This window comes from Nomascus leucogenys, chromosome 13 (genome assembly GCF_006542625.1).
Source record: "Nomascus leucogenys isolate Asia chromosome 13, Asia_NLE_v1, whole genome shotgun sequence".
In the NCBI taxonomy this organism is placed as follows: domain Eukaryota; kingdom Metazoa; phylum Chordata; class Mammalia; order Primates; family Hylobatidae; genus Nomascus; species Nomascus leucogenys.
In genome coordinates, this window is record NC_044393.1 from 103,942,851 (window position 1) to 103,964,733 (window position 21,883).

Genomic DNA, 21,883 nt, shown 5'->3' on the forward strand with positions numbered 1-21,883 from the left:
TTTCTGTGTGAATCAAATTAAGTCACATTTTACATTTAAAACTTCGAAGGGAAATATTAGGGGAATTTGAAATGGAAAGAGATCTTTTGTTATGAGGCTAATCAATTTCTGTGTATGTGAATTTCCATTTTTTTTTCCACTCATTTTATTGTCTGGATTTGCTAGGTGAGATTACAAAAGGAACAAATTAATGCTGCTTATAAGTAGTATTAGCAGCAAATACTGCTTCTAAAATTTCATGTGCCATCATGACTATTAAGTAGATAGTTCATCTGTAGAATTGTATTTCATGGAATGGTTCTCTTTTAATTACTTAGAATATAGAAATATTCTCCATTTGCCCATTTTCTCAGAAAGCTATTTTTCAGTATTTAAGAAACCAAAAGAACAACCTTGTCACATTATAATTTTGTTCATAACCAATACATAATTCCCAGAAAAACAATTCAAGTAATAACAGCAAATGTAAAAAGTATAAAATATTTACTTAGTGTAAACTTACTATAGTCATCTAAAACCATTCTGCGTGATTAAACACAGGAAAAAGGAATTAGAACAAACAAGTGCCAGGGGAAATTCTTTGCCTTAGGTGGTCAGTTTCTGTCTTCCTATTTAGGGGGAATGGTATAGTCTTTGAAGTGTTTGCATCTTGGTTTTCATTTTGCATCTCTGTAACCTTGGTTACCTGGCCTCAATGAATCCCAGTTTCCTCATCAGTACAATGAGAACCAACTCTTCTCCCAGGATCCTTGCAAGGATTAAATGTCATAATCATGTAAAGTTAGTGGTACAGTGCTTGAGTATGTGATAATAGCTCAGTAAATGTTACTACCCTTTTAGTTGAAGGAAAAAGAAAATGGTTTTTGTTTTTGGAGTGGCTGTTTATATTGAGCTTTAAGAAAATGAAAGCAAATACCAATTCAGCTGCTTTATTCTAATCAAGATAATAAAATTTTAAGAATTTGGCGGCAAATTAAGTAAACAGTCCTTTATTCTGTTGGCCACACAGAGAAATGGGAGAAGCACAGAATGCCCCCGCAGGAAAGCCAGCTGTCCAATTGTGATGCTTTTATTTTTAAAAGGCTGTCAAAATGCTGCATCCCGAAGGTCCCAGTTTATTTGCGGGATCATGCTTTTGTGGGGTTGGACTGCATTTGTAAATTTCTTCCCTTCCTACCTTCTCAAAAGTTACTCCCACTTTTGGAATGATATGTATATACCTGATCCCTTTTGTGGAGCTTGGGGAGGTGGGAAAGGGAATGTTTTAATATAATTTTAGTTTTAAGAACAGTAGGAGAAACTCTCATATGTTCTTTATCAGATTCACCAGTTGTTTACATTTTGTCAAGTTTGTTTTATCCTGGTCTTTTTGTTCATTTGCATGCACAAAAACCTTCTTTCCCAAACCTTTGAGAGTAGGTTGGAGACATGATGTGTTATGATTCAGAACACAGATACTCTCTTACAAAACCACATTTGTACATTATCAAAAATAAAAATATTGTGCACTGATACTATCATCTTATCCATAGTACATATTAAGATTTTATTCACTGGACCAATTATGTCCTCTGTAGCTACCCCCACCTTCCAGGGTCCAGCCAGGATCATGCATTATATTCATAGTGTCCCCTAAATCTGCTGTTTCTTGCCCTTGACCTTTTTAAAGAGCAGAGGGAATGCCCTTTAATTTGGGTTATCTTGTGATTTGCCCTGATCGGTTTTAGGTTGCCCATATTTGGCAGGAACACCCCAGAGGGGATATCGGGTCCTTCTCAGTGCATTCAGTTGGGAGGTTTGTCCAATATTGGCAAGATTAACTTTGGTGGGGTGACGGGTGGGTAAAATTGGTGTTTGCCAAGTCTCTCCTCTGTAATGTTACGGTTTTACCCTTTGTAACTAGTAAGTAATTTATACGAAGATTTTGAGACTATTGGGACTATGTAAATATCCCATTTCTGATCAAATTTTCACTACTGTTAGCAGGCACTGAAGTTTTTCTAATGCCAACACTCCTGTGTTTGTTAGCTGTCATATTCCTGCTGTGATAATTTACACTTCTCCTTCATTTATTTATTCATTTATTTATGTCAGTATGGGTGTATGAATTCTTACTTTATGCAATGAACTGTCACTGTCATTATTTATGTTGATGTTAGAATTGTCCCAGATTGACCAGTGAGAGCCCCTTTAAACTGGCTTCTGTGTCCTTTGATTTGTTGCCATTACTCTTGGAACATGTCCTCACTTTCTGGTGCAAGAAGATGCTCAGGCTCACCTTGTTCCTTCTCTGCGTGGGCTCTGGAATCGGTCCTGCTTCTTGGAAGCTCCAGGTCCTCGGAGTGGAGATCTGGGAGCCAATTGTGCCCACTGCTTTGGCTGTCCTGTCTGGGCCCGCTCAGCACATTTTTTGTTCTTCTACTGTGAGTTGCAAAGAAAGGAAAATGGCTCATACGGATACTGCTTTTATACTGTATTTTTTGAAATAGGTCATTGGTGGGAATTAGGAAGTAATTTTTGCTATTTTGATTTTATTTTTTGAATTATTGTAGTTGATAGTTCTAAGAATTAAACGTTACTATTTAGATATTTAAAGTGAGTCCCTTATCCTCTGTAAACCCAAACAAAAGATTGACAGTCATTATTTGCAAATTTTGTTGAGGTTCTAACCTAAGTATTGTTACATGGAAAGGCATGAGACGCAGCTGAGCACTGAGTTGAGAGCTGGGCAGAAACGTGCATGACATGCTTCTGAGGCCGCCCATCGCCCTGTGAGAACCACTGGTCTAAGAAGCCGTGGAAATTCCTCAGCACTTCGGTCGGGCTTAGAATTTGCTACTGTCACTCCTGCTCCTTCTCTGGATGTGCCATGTTTCATGCGTCTGGCCCACTTATTACTTTGGATCCAGCTCAAGTGGGTCGTCTTCTGGGACGCCTCCCTGGATGGCCGCTCCCACGCACACTGGTTCCTCCTTTCTTTGTTCCTCTTCTGCAGCCTGGTCTTCTCATCTGACCGTGTGTTTTCAGAGCCGGCTCCTGATGTTACTGCTACTTACCTGAGTGGGAGTTTGGTCTTTTTTTGTGTGTCCAGGATGTAAGGCAGTTTCAGGTACATTATAAATGTTTTAAGATATTTAAATACTACGTTAAAAATGGCAACATGGCTTGCACTCTCTTACTGAAATAGCAAAGGAGGAGTTAGCAGTGTTCTACCCCTTTCCCAAGTACTTCTGATGATAAAAGTAGTAGTTTCTGTTGACATTTAGATGATACAAGTAAGCAAAATTTGGAAAAAGACAAAAAAAATGAATCGTTACTAATTCTTCTGGGCATTATTTCATGCAAAAATTTATTATTGCCTCCTGAAAGTCCTCCTGTATTCATTTGCAAAATGGGATATTTCACATCCTGTTTTGCTGCTGTTTGAATTGTGTTAAGTGGTAAATCTGCAGTGGTAACTTGTTTGTGGTGAAGACCCATGCAAAGGCAGAGCCTCCACCTTGTGAGTGTCATTCAGGGGAACCCACGTTTTTAGCCTCTAAGGTCCCAGACAGGAGGATGCCGCTGTTCTGGTCACTTGATTTCTGGCAGAAGGTGACTTCCTAGGATGATCTCTGGCAGCGCCTGGGAGTGGATGAGTAGCAGAGCTAAGGAGGAGCTGAGAGGGGCCAGATAGAAGCGACTCAGAAGTAAGGTTCCCAGTCTGAACCTGCCCATGAGAAGGGCAGAGCTGCAGGTGGATTTCCAACAGGACACTTCTGGGAAGACCAGGCAGGAAGGGAGACTGAGTGTAAATGGCTTTTGACACAGAGGTGGGGGCCACGAGGGATGCATATTCAGGTGCTTGGGGCTGGGGAGGAGCGTGGAGGCGCAGGGGAGGCACCTTATGCCTGCCAAGTTGGCTGGGTGGAGTTTGACCTCATTTGTTTAAAGGTGCTAATGAGTGGTAAAATGGCCAACAGGCAAATAGCAGAAGAGTGAAAGAAAAATAGGGCCTATAGAATCCTGATTAATCACTTATTTGATAAGACGTACAGTCTAGCATCTTCCTTTTGGGGGAGAAACAGTTGTGCATGAATACTTGTTTTTAAGAGCTTTGAAATGTCTTAGTGTGGGCAGAATTGATAATTTCCAAAGAGACTACTTTTTAAGCATTCTTAATCATGTGGCCTCTAAACATGGCAGGATAGACCATTGGTCATTAGAGGACATAAATCATTTTGAACATGTAAGAATTTCCACACTCATTAATTTATGATTTTTTTAGGGGTATGATGTTAGGGAGTAAAATTAGCAGGTGAATCAGAAATAATTCACCTTCAGTTAGGAATCAGGATTAGCTCACCCGCCCCAGCCAGAAGGGGAATCTGCTTTCTTCAGTGTCTTAGGTAACTTCCCTCCCCTAACTTTCAACAGCCTACCCACATAGGATCCTGGCCACCTGTTCTGCAGAACTTGCTCAGTGCTACAGAGCAGATCCTTTGGGGCCACTCTTCCAGGGCAGGATGGAAGGGCCACTTTTCAGAGCCTGGGGCTGCACCCCTGTGTGAGGGACTGTGTGGCTGGAAGAGCTAGACTTCACACCCTGCCTCATAAGCCACAGCATCTGGAGGTGCCTGGCTTACTTTAGTAATCCTTTTCTTTTTAGACTGGTAGATTTGTGCTGTCAAAATCGGAGAATCCTGGGGTATGAGATCCCCTCAGAGGCTCAGGGCTTTTGTTTGTTCCTTCAAAGGCCAGCTAATTTTGCTTTTGAAAGATCTCCCCAGGCCTAACTGATGTCAGAAAGGTAGACTGTTAAGAGGGAGAGCAAGCACTTGAATAACTGTGCCATGTTCTCACCATACAGTACTAGAAAGTCAAATGCATGTGCTAAGAGAATCCTTTTCTTTCATGAAGCTTGGTGGTTAGGAGGTCTGTCCACCCTGGTCTCTCTAACCTTACGGATTTGGTTTTAATTCTGCCTGTGTAGACCCAGTTCCAGATAGACAGTATTTCAGATGGAAGTGCTCCCCATGTTTTGCATGCTTCCTATTTCATGAGGATAATTTATCGCAGAGAAGGAAGAGAATATGAGCCTGTTTATTAATACTTTCTTTTACCCTCTCTTCTTTAATCCAGTAGTCTTCAGAGAAAACAATAGAGGAGCCCTAAATGTATTTATATTTAGAAACTTCGTATAGCCTGCATATCATTTATTGTCCACATTTTGAGTGAGCTTTATAAAGATTACAGGGATAGGCCCAGCATTGTCGTAGTTAATAGAAACCTGTTCAGTGAGGTCTCTGGACTGTAAGATCAGCAACATTGGCGGTGACAGTGAAGTATGGCCTTATCGAAAGGAGAATTCATAAGAGGCTGCCCTGGGACACTACACCCCTGTCCTTCTGTGTGTCCTGACAATGTTATCTGTCCTCTCAGTACGGAGTATCAAATGTCTGTCATGAGTACAGAAATTAATTTAATGTCACCTGAAGACATGCAATTAATCTTTTAGAGGTTTTCATAATACCTTTACAGAAAGAGTTGCCAGTTTGGCGGATTTGGATTTTGGGGTTTAGAAGAAGATAAGGAAAATTAATTTTTCATCAGGGTTAATACAAGTTAGCAGGGCCACAAAGGCTGAGAAAAATGGTTGGGGAATTTGTCAAGTGTTGTCACTCTAGAATAATGCTGCTTAGCGTCTGATAGGTATAATCAAGAGTTGAGATTTCTATAGAGGGGGTTAATCAATTTGCTCGCTAGTGAATGCAAGTCAGTGATAGCACTTCTTCATGGGGTTTAAGAATGAAAATAAGATTTGATCTGTCAAATTGCAGGAAGCCCTGACAATATCAATAGGTGTTTTTATCTATGCATTTAAACCATTTGTTATAAATAAATTTGTCCTGCTAATGTTGGGGGCTACAGACCTCTTTTTTTTTGTAATGATTAAGCTGATAAAAAGTATTCCCTAAGCTTACTTAATTCAAATAGTGCCATATATATATATTGAATTAAGTGTGTGTGTGTATATATATATATATATATATATATATATATATATATATATATACTAGTCTAAAAAGCGATTTTTATAGCATTAAAAGATAATCATTTGTGGGAAAAAAATGTTTCTGGTTTGACCAGAGATGACAAAACTTCTTTTCTCTCTCATGTGCTTTGGAGGAAGTAGGAGATACTTAAAATGTTGTCTGAACCTAGTGTTGTTTAAAGAGTTAAAAAGCGAACACCACCCTGGAAAAATTCAGTTTCAAAGCAAACATACTTTTTATGAATAGAATGTAGTCTGTCACCCACATACAACACTTATATGCGGATGTTAAGATAACAGCCTTCTAAAATTCAATTTGAATCAACAGTATTTTAAAATTTACTTAACTGAGTACTAGTAATTTTAGGATCTCTTTCAATGCTGTAATTATATGCATAACTGTAACCTTACAGAAGACTTATAAATGGGTAGATTTAATTTGGCTTGGTTCTTATTCAAATCTTGTCTATGTGTGTGAGTATAGGTATAAAAATATGTAATACATTTGTTTCTCAGATGTAATCAGTTGAAGAATTTGTTCCTGGATATTTGTACTACAACATACTAAAATCAAAAGTCAAAATCAGGAAGTTGTTTTGGTATATGCAGTAAAAGGGAATTGAAAGCGTTGTTTCCACATTGATCCCGCCATGTAAATTGGGCCAAGTGTGAGTCTAGCGCGTTGCAGTTCACTCCTCTCGTGGTGCACTCTGCTTGCTGTTTGTTCTAAGAGATGACATGAAATGGAAGCTGGGATTGTGATGTTTAATCTGAGCATATTGGAAACCCAGGAGAGGCCGAATGTCACTGTGTGCTGCCCGTGAGTTGGAGTGAATGGTAAAACCTCAGGCGAAAGCACAAGTTGCAAAGTAGGCAGCAAAGTTTGGGCAGAAACGTCACCAGCAATTTCCAGATAGCCGGGTAGCTTGGTGGTGGGTAGCATCTACGGTATCCGGGTGGTATCAAAACCCGTATTTTCCTTTCCCTAGCATGGCTGTTGTAATACCTGATTTTGTGGCTAAAATAGGACTTGTCAGTTTACAAGTAATGATTAGGACCACCAAGCTGTATTGGATGCCATTCAGAGTAATGCTTGCCTACTTCTTGACAGAGGTTGTAGTATCAGCCACAGTATGGGCTGAAGTGTACCTTGAAGTTAACGTCTGTCCATTGGGAAAGGTGAAATGAAAATTTTCTCAAAAACAAAACTACTAATAAAGTAAAATTTGAATGTGATCCACAGAATCCAAAGGGACAAGTTGTTGAATCGAAGAGTCAATGGGAGAATTTGACCCGTGGGTAGAAGTTGTTCACCTGATCCAAACTACGCTCCTGGCCACAACCTAGGGATGTGTATGCTAGTTCACATTCTAGTGTGAACTGGAGTAAAACCCAGGAACTTGAAACTGTTCTGTAGAATTAGCTTTTCCTCATGCTAAGTCAAAAGGGAATAATTGTTCTTTTAATTAGAAAAAAAAATTCATTTTTTTCTTTCAAAATGAAACAACCTTTTACTTATATTCAAACCTTCAGTGCTTAGCATGATCTTCAGAAAAACTCAGAAGCACAGCATTATAGTAGCCCTTCATTTAATTAAAGGGATTTCATTGTTGATCCTGTTTCAGCTCTCTCTGAAAATAGTTTCAAAATATGTTAGTGTAAACTCCTCCCCTGGTTTTGGAGCCACAAAGATGTTCCAGCGCTTATTGTGTGACTGAAGTTTGTTTAATGGGCACAATGAGGACAATCTACTTACCTCTCAGGGAGGTGTATTAGGCAGTTCTTGCACTGCTATAAAGAAATATCTGAGACTGGATAATTTATAAAGAGAAGAGGTTTAATTGGCCCAGGGTTCTGCAGGCTTTACAGGAAGCATGGTGCCGGCATCTGCTTGGCTTCTAGGGAGGCCTCAGGAAGCTTCCAATCATGGTGGAATGCAGAGTGGGGAGCAGGCGCATTTCATGGCAAAAGCAGGAGCGTGGTGGTGTGGGGCGGAGGGTGGGGCATGCGCCACGCACTGTGAATGGCCAGATCTTTTGTGAACTCAGAGCTTGCTTATCACCAAGGGGATGGCCTAAGCCATTCACCGTCATCTGCCCCATGATCCAAACACCTCCCACTAAGCCCCATCTCCAGCACTGGGGATACATTTCAACAGAAGATTTGGGGAGGGACAAAATACCAAAACTACATCAGGAGGACTGAAGGAAAACAACGTCTGTACAGACCCTAGTACATTTCTTGTCCTATTGTAGACATTCAACAGATATGAGCTATGGATTATTTCACTGCCAGTACTAAGTGAATATATTGAATAATACCAAAACTCTTGATGATTAAGATCCCAGGAGTGCCTTGAAAGTTTCCATTATAAAGTTTTATGATCCCATTTGTTGCTATATAACAGGGTCCCCAACCTTACTGGCACCAGGGACTGGTTTCTTGGAAGACAGTTTTTCCGCGGACTGGGGTCGGCGGTGGGGAATGGTTTCAGGATGAAATTGTTGCACCTCAGATCATCAGACATTACAGTCTTATAAGGAGCTGGCAACCTAGATCCCTCACATGCGCAGTTCACAGTAGGATTCATGCTCTCATGAGGATCGAATGCCGCTGCTGATCTGACAGGAGGCGGAGCTTAGGCAGTAATGCTTGCCTGCCTGCTGCTCACCTCCTGCGGTGCATGCAGCCCAGTTCCTAACAGGCCACAGACTGGTAGTGAGGGTTGGGGACCCCTGCTGTATAAGGTACAAAAACTTGTCTTGGATATAAGCAGCTCCAGAGCTTACCCAGGCAGGGCTTCTTTCTGCTGAGCAGTTTTGTGGGAAGAGTCTTTCCTTGAAAGTTGGGTAGTCGGCATCACAAGACTCTGAAGCACCCCACTTTCTGTGTCTTGTGGTGTCTGCCTGCCCTGAGGACACTGTGGTGCATATACCTCCAGGAAGCAAGAGACCACCAAGAACCAGACCCACTGGGAAGAAAGACCAAGTAGCTGCATCCCAACCTGCCATGGGGACCGAAGAGTCTGTCAGTCAGGGCCCAAGAGCTTCCCAAGCAGTCAGGGGTGCAGTGGCAGGCCCAGGAAGGCCCACCCGGCCCCACGGAATGAGCAGAGGTGGCACTAGGAGGTGAGGTCTCTGTCTGCAGGGACTGTCTCATCACAGGCCTTATTCCTGTCTTTTCAGGCCATTGCTTAGAAAGTCATCAACGAGGTATGACACCATCACATCAGGACCCTTTCTTTATGTTACAAGATCTACATAAGGAAATTTTAGGTTTTTTGAAACAGATGAGGAAGGGAAAGGCTTTTTGTAATATCTGTATTTCTGAACTTTAAATAGAGATCAAGCCTACCTAAAAAATAAACTTTCCTTCAATGGAAAATAAAAGTTTACAACTTTATTTTTCAGAGTTCTTATCTGACATTAATATCACCAGACATAAATTTTCACCAGTCTCTTACCCAAAATAACAATGAAGAGAACTTTCTCTTATTCGGGGTATTTATTGACTCAATGTTTATGCTCTTTTTTTTTTTTTTTTTTTTTTTTGAGATGGAGTCTCGCTCTGTCGCCCAGGCTGGAGTGCAGTGGTGTGATCTCGGCTCACTGCAAGCTCTGCCTTCTGGGTTCACGCCATTCTCCTGCCTCAGCCTCCCGAGTAGCTGGGACTACAGGCGCCCGCCACCATGCCCGGCTAATTTTTTGTATTTTTAGTAGAGACGGGGTTTCACTGTGTTAGCCAGGATGGTCTCGATCTCCTGACCTCGTGATCCGCCCGCCTCGGCCTCCCAAAGCACAGTTAAAAATTATCAAATTACTACAGTGTTATGTGTATCACCCAAATACACATGCACATTGTATACCTTACAACACACGAATAACAACATCCTCCTTTTGGTGCCAGCTATTGTTAAAGTTTCCTCTCTAGACCATCTTGTTTCTAGCTCTGGATTGCCAGGGAAACAGCGGTCGTAGCATTCGTCTCGCCGTCCGTCATGTTCTGTGAACATCGTTCCCTTTAGGCCAAAGGTACTGTCTCCTCTTTTTCTGCCATGTGACACTTCATGTTGCTGGGCTGAAAGTTGGCCTTTTATTATCTTAGTGACATGTAGTAAATATGTGTGTACTGGTTGACAGTGGCTATAACCTAGTATTCTGATACTATAATCTCTTTTAGCACATTCAGAACTACTTAGCTTTAAAAAGTACAATCTAGTATTTACTGATCTATTCACTAAATATTTCAGTGCCTTCTATGTGCATGAGACATTGTGGTATGGTGAACAAAAGAGATTCACTGGGGTCTAAACCATTGGCTTCTCTCAAGCACTTACAAAATAGCAAATGTGGTTGGCATCCTTGGAGACCTAGTTGGTTAAGCTACCAGGGAGTTGATTTAGATTGCTTAAGTTCATACGATGGAAGTCCTTCTTAGAGAGCAAATCTTCCACAATCCATGCATTTTCCCACCTTAGTGGAAAGGGTAGAAGTTGGAGAATCACAGTCAGTAAGACTGTTAGGTTGCTGAGTTGTGTGGAGAACTGAGTGGTCTGATGTCCCCTCCACCTAACATGGGCCCTGGAGGCTGGTGTGAAGTGTTCGTGCTTGTAAAGAGGAGGAATGTTTTCATTGGCAGTACGGCTGAACATGTGCATAGTGAATTTATGAATCTCACACTAAGATTGTACTGTCAGGCAACACCATTGCAATAGGATTTTGGATAAATTAATGGTCACTGGTTCTCATGAAAGATGAGGGTATGTGGTATATATTTTTAAATTTTAAAACTTTCTAGTATAGAAAATTTCAAGCATGTATAAAACTAGAGAGAATTCACATAGCTTTTTAAGATACAGACTGAAAAATTGTGTACTCAGGATAGGCCCTCCCTGCCTGTGGTGGGATACCTGCTCACACCTTGGGTAGGAAGACCTTGTGGAGAAGGTTTAAGAGGCACAAACTACCAGCCTGACTTTGGATTGTGCAAGCGGTCTGCCTTTTCACAGTGCCTCCATTTTCATGTGGGGGTTGGGGGTAGCCCCTGTAAGACAGGAGTGACTCCCAGTAAGATCAGCACATTTCAGGCGATGATAATTCACATGATAGAGTCATAGAGCGTTAGGTGGGAGAACCCATCTGGCTCAGTCACCCGCAGCCCTGGCTGGACAATAGCAGATGTACCCACGGTCCTTTTCCTTTGTGTAGTGTGTTCCCTTGATTAACTGGGGGGTGTTAAACCAGCTCTGCACTTCTGGGATGAACCTTACCTGGTCATGAGGTGTGATCCCTTTTCCGTGTTGCTAGATTTAGTCTGCTAATATTCTGTTGGGGATTTTTTTTCATGTATGTTTATGAGGAATATTCTTTTGCAGTTGTCTTTTCTTTTGATGCCTTTGGCCTTGTATTAGGGTAATACCAGGCCCAGGAATGAATGGGGAAGTGCTTCTGCCTTTTCTGTTTTCTGAAAGAGATTGCGTAAGCTTGGTAGTCTTTCTTCCTTAAATATTTGGTAAAACTTACTGGTGAAGCTATTTGGGTCTTTGTTTTTCTTTGTGAATGGTTTTTAATTCATTGTCTTTACTTCTTAGAGTTCTATTTGTATTTTCTCTTTCGGTCAGTTTTGGTACTTGTGTCTCATGGAATTTGCTCATTTCATGTAAATTGTCTAGTGTGTTGATGTAAAGTTGCTTGTAATGTCTTTTTAATTTCTTAGGGTCCATTGCGGTGATCCCTCTTTGTTGCCTTCTTTTGGTAATTTATCTTCTTTCCTTTTTTCTTGGTCAGTATCCTTAAAGGAGCATCAATTTTTTGCTGATCGCAAAATACCAACTTTTGGTTTCACAGATTTTCTTTTTTCTTTTTACCATGCCATTGCTTTTCGCTGTCATCTTTATCATTTTCCTTCCTTCTACTTGGGTTTGATTTCCTTTTTTGAGGAAGGGGGACTAGCTTCTTGAGGTAGAAACTCAAATTACTGGTTTTAGATGTTTTTCCTTTTTGATGTCATTGCTTAAGTTGCACCCCCTGAATTTTGATGCATTGTGTTTTTGTTTTCATTCTGTTTAAATATTTTTTTGTTCAGTGTTTGTATTATTTTTATTTCTCAGCCTAGCTTCCTAGGGGTTGACCTTACTGCTGCGTAGCTTAGTGGCCAGGCAGCGCCTGGGACGAGCTTGTGCTCAGGTCTCTGGACCCTGCACGGCCCCCCGTGGCCAGTTATCTGTGTGTGGGTTGGGGCTTCCCAGGCAGCCATGTGGGGAGAGCCCATCTAGGCCTTCTCTAGCACTTTCTGTTCTGGAATTTCCTCATTAGATTTCTCAGATTTCTAGCTGGTGTGCTGCTTGTTCCAAACTGAACCATGACCAGAGGCTTACAGACCCATGGGCTTCCCTGCACCTTTCCCTCCGAGGGTGCTCCTTGTATGGCCAGTGCTGCTGGGGGACTTCAGGCCTTACTGAGTTTCGGCCCTGTGCTCATGGAGCTGCCACACACTGCACTGTCCTCACAGCTCAGGAATAAATGCTTCTCCATTTGTTTCATTTTCTTTGATTTCCAGAGTCCTCAAATGTTGTTTTGGGAAATTTTGTCCAGCTTGCACTTGTTTTGGAGAGAGAAAATTTGCAGACTTTTTCATGCCACCGGTTCCTGTGTGACATTTTTCATCTCATCTTTTCTTGAGTCCCTGTTACTTTGTACAGTCTTAGCAGAAATCTTAGCTGCATGCGTCTTGCCCCAATCCGTGTTCCTTCTTTTTGCAGAGCCCTTTGTTCCGTTTGGTCTCCACAAGATACGTTTGGTAGGAAGAGCGGGACAAGGCTATGTGGGCTGCTTCTGAGCTGGTTGACCAGGTTGCCCCGGAGACACTGGCACAGCTAAGCACCCCGTGGGGAGGGTTTACTATCCCATGACTGACACTCCCTCCCTGTGGATGTTGAGAGTGGGCCTGGTGCTAATAAAAGCCTCCATCTTCCTTTTCAAGTCCAAGCATCCATCCTGACATAATTCATCAGGGTGGTGTCTGCTGTCCTTGCGGTTCTTTCCCAGCCTCCAGCTGTTCTTTGGGAAAAACACTACTCAGTACTGAAAGCAGCTGATAGGCACCACCCTAAGACATTTTTCTGCTGCCTGGATGTATGAACATCGGTGGCGCAGTTCCAAGGTGTACTTGCCTCCTGATCGATGAACAGACTGTTAATAAAACACAAAAGTTAAGATTCCTGATATTTCTAAGGTGCTTCGTAGAGTAAGTGCGCTTCTTGGAAATCCACATACTCTGTAGTTGCTGATGGCACTTTTAACGCTCGGCAGAAGGAAGGGAAGTTTCTAGCCAGTATTTTGCGATGCTCTTCGGCGCTTCAGAGCGCTGTATTGGAGAGGTCAGAGTATTTGAAGTTCCTGTATCCAGAGGGGGTGCAAGGCGCCATGATGGGTTTGGAAGACTTACAGTCGCAACCAGCAGGAGTTGGGCTCGTTGCCTTCTTAGGGTAGGTTGGAATGGGAGTTAAGAGTTTAAAACCACTGCTCATGCAAACTGTACATTTTAACAAGAATGCTCTTGAAAGTGAATAATGCATGCTGAAAGTGAAAATGCGTGTTGCATAATGAAGTATTTTGAAGATAACCAGTATTTCACGGAATTCAACAGCATTTATTTTAATCGCAGACCTGTTATATGAATACAGTAATTAAAGGGCATCTTAGTGTTTGAAATTTCAAACATACTGTTGGAACCTGACCACTCTCCAATGAGAAATGTCCTTACTGGCTCTAGTGAAATGACAAGTTTCGAGTCACACTTGTTTGAAATGGTTTTGCTTTGTGGGTGAACACTGGCTGAGGTGGGCTTCCTAATGCTGGGGAGGAGCGTTTGGTGGAGCAGACACTGAACAACGTGCCGCCTTCTTGGTTTCAGCAGGGAGGAGAGAGCGATGGCTTTTTTCACCCAGAAGGCCAGCCCCAGCGGCTTCCCCAGCCTCCAGAAGTGGGACCGCAGCCTGCCCGCAAGGTGACGCTGACCAGGGGGGGCCTCCAGCAGCCCCCACATCTGCCAGTGGGGCCCCACGCGCACTCGCCTGTCCCTCCAGGGATCAAAAGCATCCAAGGAATTCACCCGGCGAAGAAGGTACTGCTTGTTGCCTTGCGCACAGCCCTGGAAACGCGAAGGCAGGTGTGAGGCAGTGTTCAGACGCACTCCAATTTGTAGCGCATGGCACACAGTAGTACTCACATTCATAAGTGAACCATCATTTCCTTTGTTCTGGCTTTGAAAACACATTAACATTTTCACCAAAGCCTTTTCCTCTCCTGACTTATTTCACAGAACAAACCCAGAAGAGCACCCACAGCCAGCCAGGAGTGCGATTGCTTCCCGCCGCTCTGAACTGTCTACCCAGCAGCATCTGCTGTGCTCTCGGGACAGTGCCTGCTGCTGCGTGTCAGCATGCTTTCCTTCCTCTGTTCACTGACTCACCAGAAATTTTACAAATGCAAAATCAAGTGCATGCTCATGGCCCCAGTTCAGACAGGGGAAACTGAGGTCTTTGGAGATGACGTAACTTGCTCTAGGCCACAGTTCCCAGCACCTTAATCCTTCCCTTAACCCTGGGGATTGGAAGGAGCTTCTCTGAGCTCAGGCTGTCAGGCAGGAAGCAAGGGTGCTCACCATCCCCCTTTCTGTTGGAGTGACCGTCTGTGTGCTAGGAGCACATCCTGTCATATTGTACACAAGTGACAGAGTGCCCTTCCCCTCAGCTTCTAGTGAGGCATCTTTCTGGCTCCCCAAAGTCTTGAGAGTGAAGTGCCCTCTTGGTGCAGAAGCCAGTAGCACCTGTTGGGTGGAGCTATGCAGAGGGAGACCTGGGCGCAGCCCTGCTTTGCGCTCTGGAGGATGGCAGTTCTGCCCGCTCATCCTCCCTCGTCATCTCGTCACTTTAGAAGTAGTGTTACTATTAAGACTATTCTGGCTCCTTTTGAAGTATTTAAGTTACTTTGTCTTATCTCATAAACACTGCATGATATGAGAGCAAACAAAATTCCATTTTGTACTAGAAAACAGATGTATAGACAGATTCAGTGATAATGCCAGTGTTAAAGTGATGGATTCTTTAAAGATTGCTGCGGTCTGAATTTTCTTCCTTCAGGTGCCATCCCTGGATATATGATGAGAAAGGCCTTAGAAACACACCCTGCATACACGCACACACACAGCACACTTGAGTTTCTTCAACTTAAACGTAAACGCCCCTGTGAATGAGGATCATGATGTTTCCTTTCTTATTTAAGCAATTCTCAGCATCTTATAAGAAGATGCATTTAAAAAAAACCTGGTGCTTGGTGCTTATAAGTAGGCATTTGTTAGAGATATTATTGTTAATATCATAACTTACTCTAGTTAGAACAGAAGACTAGTCAGTTACTACTGATTTCCAGCCAGGGTAACTGTAACTTGCAACTTTTCATGTGCATTTTCCAGTGTGGTTTCTCTTGAAATAACCCCTTGCAACTGTTTTAAAACTTACTTCACAGGCATAGTTTTGCTGCCTTCTTCAGAGTACTAAGAAATGTGGAGGTTTTCTCTTCGTTTCCTCGTGTGTGTGCACACTCATGTCCTGAGGTTCTATTCCAGTTTCCGCCTAACTTTCTGCCTTTTTCTGTGATGGAGTGGGAGGCCACTTTTGCATTCTGCCCAGACTCCCCGACAGAGTTCGGGTAGACCATCTGGAAACCCAGTGCCGTCCATCCCCACCCTGCCTTCTGCGCTTCACCGCTGTCCTAGGCTACATCGGGCACATATGTTCTCTCTGACTTTCTAATCTGGAGAAAGTGTGGGAAAGTTCAGCAGTTTCCTCTTTTTTAAAAGTTCCTTGAGCAGTAGTTTTGAACCCTAGGCAGCTTTTAAAAATGATAAAGCTTGGGCCCGCCTTAGACCAGCAGAATCATACTTGGGGGTGCCTGGGTCCTCAGTCACAATTGTGTTTTGTTTCTTTTGAAAAGCCTGCAGACGATGGAAATGTGCAGCCACGGCTGAATTTCTGGTTGCAGAATCTGCCTGGGAGGGTTACAGGGTAGCAAATGTAGTCTCTGCCAGCGGAGTCAGGTACATGATGCTGTGGCTTGTTGTGACTGTAAGGTGGACTTAGCACTGTGCATAACAGGTCCTGCTTAAACCAGCCTATACTACGCTAGGAGAAATGGGGGCTCTGGGACTCTCAGGACTGGATCCAAATTCTTAACTGTCATTTGCAGCAAGTTTCTCAGCCCCGATGGGTGCCTGATCTACACAGAATGATGATGACACAGTACCCACCGAGCACAAGTGTGTGGCCCCTGGAGGAGGTGCAGGCTTCGTCAGCTCCCTCCTCTTCCTCCGCCTACACTTAAACTTGCTGGATATAGTTGTCTCATTTAGTTATTAAAACATTGTCTGATAGTGGATAGAAAACTACAGAAAATCCTATAGCTCATGGTATATTTTAATGGATTCTAAGTTATTTGTTCACTTTTATATCTTAGTGACTATGGAAGAAGCTCAGGCTTGAAACTCTGAATGTATTTCCTTTGTTGTCACCAGGCCATCATGCACGGACGAGGCAGAGGAGTGGCCGGTCCCATGGGCCGGGGGCGCCTGATGCCAAACAAGCAGAACCTGCGGGTGGTGGAGTGCAAGCCCCAGCCCTGCGTGGTGTCTGTGGAGGGGCTGTCCTCGTCCACCACGGATGCCCAGCTGAAGAGCCTGCTGATGTCAGTGGGACCCATTCAGGTAGCCGCCTGGGGGTGGCATCTGTGCCATGGGTGGTTGTGTCCCAAGACAAAGTCATTTCTTGACTTAAAACACAGTGCCCATTGTGTTGGCTACTTCATATTAAAATAATACTTGGGAAATAAGACAAATAACCTGTTGTGCATACTTAATATCAGAACATTTGCCTCAAATGTTTATTTTGAAATTTTCAGATTCTTAGTTATAAATTTTAAGAAATAAATACTCCAGCTGAACAGATTATCCTTTGAGATCCTCATATTGTCATAGAAGGTTCACACTTGCACACATACATACAGAATTTTTTGTTCTATCAAATGACTTGTTTTATTTGTAATAACATTACATTTTAAAGTATTTAGCCTTCTTTTCCTTGCTTTCCAGAAATAGTTTCATGTGCTAAATAACTGTGACTTGGTTTAGATTTTACAAATATGACAGTATCTTGGACTGTATCTTCATCTCTTAATTTAAAGCTGGCTAACTCTAATGCTGAAACATGCCTGCTGAGCTGGCTGCAAATGAGATGCATGAAAAGGAACACAGTTCCAGGTCCATTGGAAACAGGTTTTCCACGGAAACTCCTGGTCTGTGTAGGCCCAGAGCCCTGTAGCCGACCCAGCGAAGAAGCCACCTGCTTGTTCAGTCCGATTTCTGGCCTCCCTGTCAGGTGCCACCTGTGGTGCCCATTGTTGCCATTGCCATGCACCCTGCATCCCGTGGCGGAATCTGGTGTGTCTGAGGGCAGAGCACTTTGGAAATAAGACATTTTTGGATGCACAGAGTACATGTCAGAGTTCTGAGGAGTCCAAAGTGCTTTCTTTCAAGAATCTCTTACAGCCTCTAGCTTCATGGGTGAATTTGGAAACATGTTAACACTAGGGTTGATACAAGTAATTAATGTACATGTTTTAGATCTCCATCTGCTGTTGACAGTTCCTAAAAATGAATAGATGAAAACCCTTCCAGAAACATACATGTTACTTGGGTTTAATTGCTGCCATCTTCATTATTGGCTTCCTGGGGAGATAGGTTTCATTTTTATTGGTGTGTAGTAGTGGAAAGTTAACCCAAAGCCTTGGCTTCTGTTTGTGATAGAGCGGGCTCTCTAGTGGTGCAGTTAGGAATACTTTATCAGCTATTAGAAGTGTACAGTTTATGTTTAAGGATATTTCAAAACAGTTGATCATAATCTGGATTAATTTGCAGGAACACAGTAGACACTAGAGCATTTTAGATGGATTGAAATGTGGTTATCCTAATCTGAGATTCTCAAAATAAATGGCGACGGAGAATTCTGGTCCAGTAACTGTGTAGCAGTGAGTCCAGGTGAAAAAACCCTGAGCCTAGTCTGTTGGGAGCCACAGACGGGTGCACTTGGCGAGGCCTCACGTGTGTGGCCCAGTGTCCTGCTGGTCCTCCTGTCTTTGGGGTGATCTGTACTTCCCTGTGGGCGGAAGGGTTGCACTGTTGTTTTCATATGTCACCTGCTACTTTTGTGAATTTTGCTTCATCATGTGTAGCCTTGATCATTTTCTTATATTTTTGAGTGTGATCGAATTGTCAAGATCCATACCTGAACAGCAAGTACTGTTTGCTTCTCACAGCATTGAGTTAGGCTCAGAGCCTACATTGTGAGAAGATGCTTGGAGTCATTGCCAAACCAGCTAACTTCTGTCTTGTCTTTTAAATTGAATTTTGCGTTTTGTACTGTGGGTTTGTATAGACCTCTTATATGGTCTCTTTTTTCTTCCGTTTGCTTCCATTTCCTTCAAGTGCTGGGATTACAGGCGTGAGCCACAAATATTTTTTATCCTAAATGTTTTGGAATAGTGTCGAGTCTCTGTCTCTTTGGGATATGGCACCACCTAGTGTTCACTGGTGTAATGCCAGGTGGTGTCTACACCAGGAGGACCTGTATTCATTCCTTTGGGACTTTTAATTGTAGAAAATTCTAGTAACTGCACGTTATTTTTTGTTTTTGTTTTTGGAGATGGAGTCTCGCTCTGTTGCCCAGGCTGGATTGCAGTGGTGGGATCTGGGCTCACCACAACCATCGCCTCCCGGGTTCAAGTGATTCTCCTGCCTCAGCCTCCCAAGTAGCTGGGACTACAGACGCATGCCACCACGCCTGGCTAATTTTTTGTATTTTTAGTAGAGACGAGGTTTCACTGAACATGTTAGCCAGGATGGTCTTGATCTCCTGACCTCGGGATCCGCCCAAAGTGCTGGGATTACAGGCGTGAGCCACCGCACCCGGCTGTAACTGCATGTTAACTATACTTTTTAAACCCATGGAATTTGAGGACTTTTCTCAGTGTACCAGTGATGTGGTAGCCAGTTTTGTTCTCAGATTAGTGTTTTACTTCCTTAAACTACATTAATAAGCCTCTCCAGAAAGTCCATTTCAAAGACATTTATCTATAGACTCAAAGAGTGAGGAAGAATGAGAAGATTTCGTAGAAATGTCATAACCGGAAGATGGTCTTCCAAAAAGTTTCAAACTGTAACCATGTTTCAGAAATTGTAACTTGACAAGAACTTGATTCCTCGAAGACTATTTTTTTTTTTCTGTCTACTCATAAACCACATATGAACTCTTTCGTTCTTCCTGGGTGTCATCTGGAAGGAAGTGAAAGAAGCAAGAAACCGTCATCTGTGTTTCTTGCAGGAAAGCACATTAAAGCAGTGGGAAGAAGGGGAGTGGGCGCGCAGCCTCCCTGGCTGGGCCGCAGTGACCGACTTCTCCCGAGTCAGCTGTGCTCCCAAGGCCAGGGGGGCTGCCGTCCCCCAGAGGCTGCTGAGGAGAGCCCTCGGAGATGCAGCGCAGGATGCTCTCCCTGACACTGCTGATTTGGGGGTAGGCATAGAAACGTAGAAAGCACCGCTCAGAAAAGAATCTGCCCTTTGCAGAGCGGATCTCAGCCCACCATGGAGGCCCTGTGAACTCGGTGGAAGGTGGGATCATCTCGGCGTCTGACTGACCGATTCTGCTTCTGCTTCTAAGATAAAGTGGATCACCGAGAAGACAGCCCCTTTATGTCTGGTTCTGACTGCAGGAAGGCCTGGTTGGTGAAGTAGAAAATCTTGGAATCTTGAGTAAGCAGCTGAGTGGTTTTGAAGTTTGGACAATTGAGAAAGAAAACACTAAGCAGTGTCAGACATGGATTCCAGAAAAGCCCACCTCACAGGCTTAAAGAACAGATGTGTGTGGGCACAGGATGGGAAGCCACAGCGGAAAGGCTGGTTAACTGGAGGCTCTCCCACAGGGTTCTGAGAACACGGTTGTTAATCATTCCAAAAGGAGGAGGAAGATTGAAGAGACCTGTGTGAGAACACAAAGCTTGTCTGTGCTTTAGAGGAGAAGCATGTGTAAGACAGGGAAGATGGGACAACCAGGAATGAAAAGGGAAAAGGAGAGATGAGGAGACGTTTTAAAATTATACCAGAGCAAAAGGAGCAGCGCGCCCGTAGTGATCACATGATGTGCAGGAGAGCCCAAACATTGAAATTCAGGGGAAGTACCAGAATTGGTGTCCAGGAAGACCCAGCATGTTACGATAACAGATGGAAACATGAAATGGGGCAGAAAACTCGGTGTGGGCTGGAGTTGCCCAGAGCACTGTTGTGAACCTTTCTTTACCGCTCAGCCCACCACTGGAATCGTGTGCAGGCTTCAGGCGCTCTATTTCCAACAGGAGGTTGGTCGCACAATGACCTGTGTGTAGAGGGGAGCCCCACGGGCCAGTCCTGCACACCGTTCCATACAGAAATGCTTAGCAGGCTCACTGAGGCTCTGCAGGGGCTCGGCCCTCCCTGCCAGGGAGTGCCTCCGCCACCCCTCTAGTGTCGTACTCTGTTCTAGGGTGGCGCTCAAGAATTTACATCTCTCACGATTTATAAATTAGGCTTATTTTAAGCAGTTTGACTTGTGTTTAAAAGCAGCTGATATCTTTTTTTTTTTTTTCCTTTAAGTGATTCCTTAAGGTGCTAGAATTGTTGGCCAGAGGGAGAAAAAGAGCTTGGTGTTTAGGATTGCAGAATCCATTGTAATCCTGTAACATTTTAGTTATCTTTATACATGCAGGCACACACACAACCACAGCCATGCACAGACATGTATACACATGCACAGACTCTTCCTCAAAAGAGGAAGAACTTTTCATGGGGAAAAGAGGCTAGGGTTCTGAACAACATGGAAGCTTTTTGCTGCCAGGTGGCGTGGTTGTTGATTCAATCTTATGGTTCTGGATGGGATTGCTGGGTACAGATGTGGGAAGCTGCCAGCTGAAGTGTATTCTTTTAACTTGCATTTGCTACTTATTTATAGTAGTCCAGTGAGATTTCCTCAGAAGTTGTCTGAAGATGTCTCTGAAAATGAAAAGCCAGTCAGGGTGAGAGCTGGTGTGCCAGCCTTTCCCCTCTCCCTGCCAGTATGTTATGTGGGGCTGGGGGTGAAGAAGGAGGTCCTTACATAGGTCAGTATGTAGACTGGAGACAAATTCTAACTTTTGGTTTGTTGTGGGTGAAGAAAAGTTTTAACTCTATGATAGCGTGTTGCTGAGTTGTATAGAGGTGTATATTTTCACAGTGGAAGCTGGCGACCATGTCTTTAAGCTTTCACTGGAAAGTTTCTTTTCTTCTGCTCCTAATAAATCACGAATACTTGTCATTTTGGTAGGTCAGAAATGGTTGAATATTGGCAATTTCTACAATTTAATTTTGTATCTAGAAAACAGGGTTTATTTCTGAAAGAAGGTACGAAAATGTAAGTAGAGAGGCTAGACAGGAAGCAAATGTTAGGGCAGCAGACTTGTTCATTATGTTGAGTGTCTGAAAACCATGTCATTCCTCTGATTGAAGAATCTCACTGGAAGTTAATGCTTTCTTCACGGATAGCTCCTCAATCAAATCGAGGTTTTTAAGCTACATGGATTACAAGTAAAACCCGATACCAAATGTTGTACGATTGGCAGCCTGATGCCCTCATTTCACATTGTGAAATTGCCCAAAGGAAATAAAGTCACCACATGTATCTAGAAATGTTATTTCCCAAAAGAACTGTTGATATTTTATTTTTTATTTTTT

At 43.2% G+C, this 21,883-nt stretch overlaps 1 protein-coding gene across 5 annotated transcripts in view; it reads left to right on the forward strand.

Annotated features, from left to right (window-relative positions):
* Positions 1-21,883, forward strand: part of RBM33 (RNA binding motif protein 33) — a 138,542-nt gene that overhangs the window by 106,941 nt on the left and 9,718 nt on the right. For 2 of the 5 annotated variants that reach the window (XM_030826282.1, XM_012512333.2), the window contains exons 15-16: positions 13,949-14,158; positions 16,607-16,795. In XM_030826282.1, coding sequence (XP_030682142.1) covers positions 13,949-14,158; positions 16,607-16,795 — 399 coding nt within the window. The remainder of the gene's footprint in view (positions 1-13,948; positions 14,159-16,606; positions 16,796-21,883) is intronic. The other 3 variants (XM_030826283.1, XM_030826284.1, XM_030826285.1) reach the window with 2 other exon arrangements.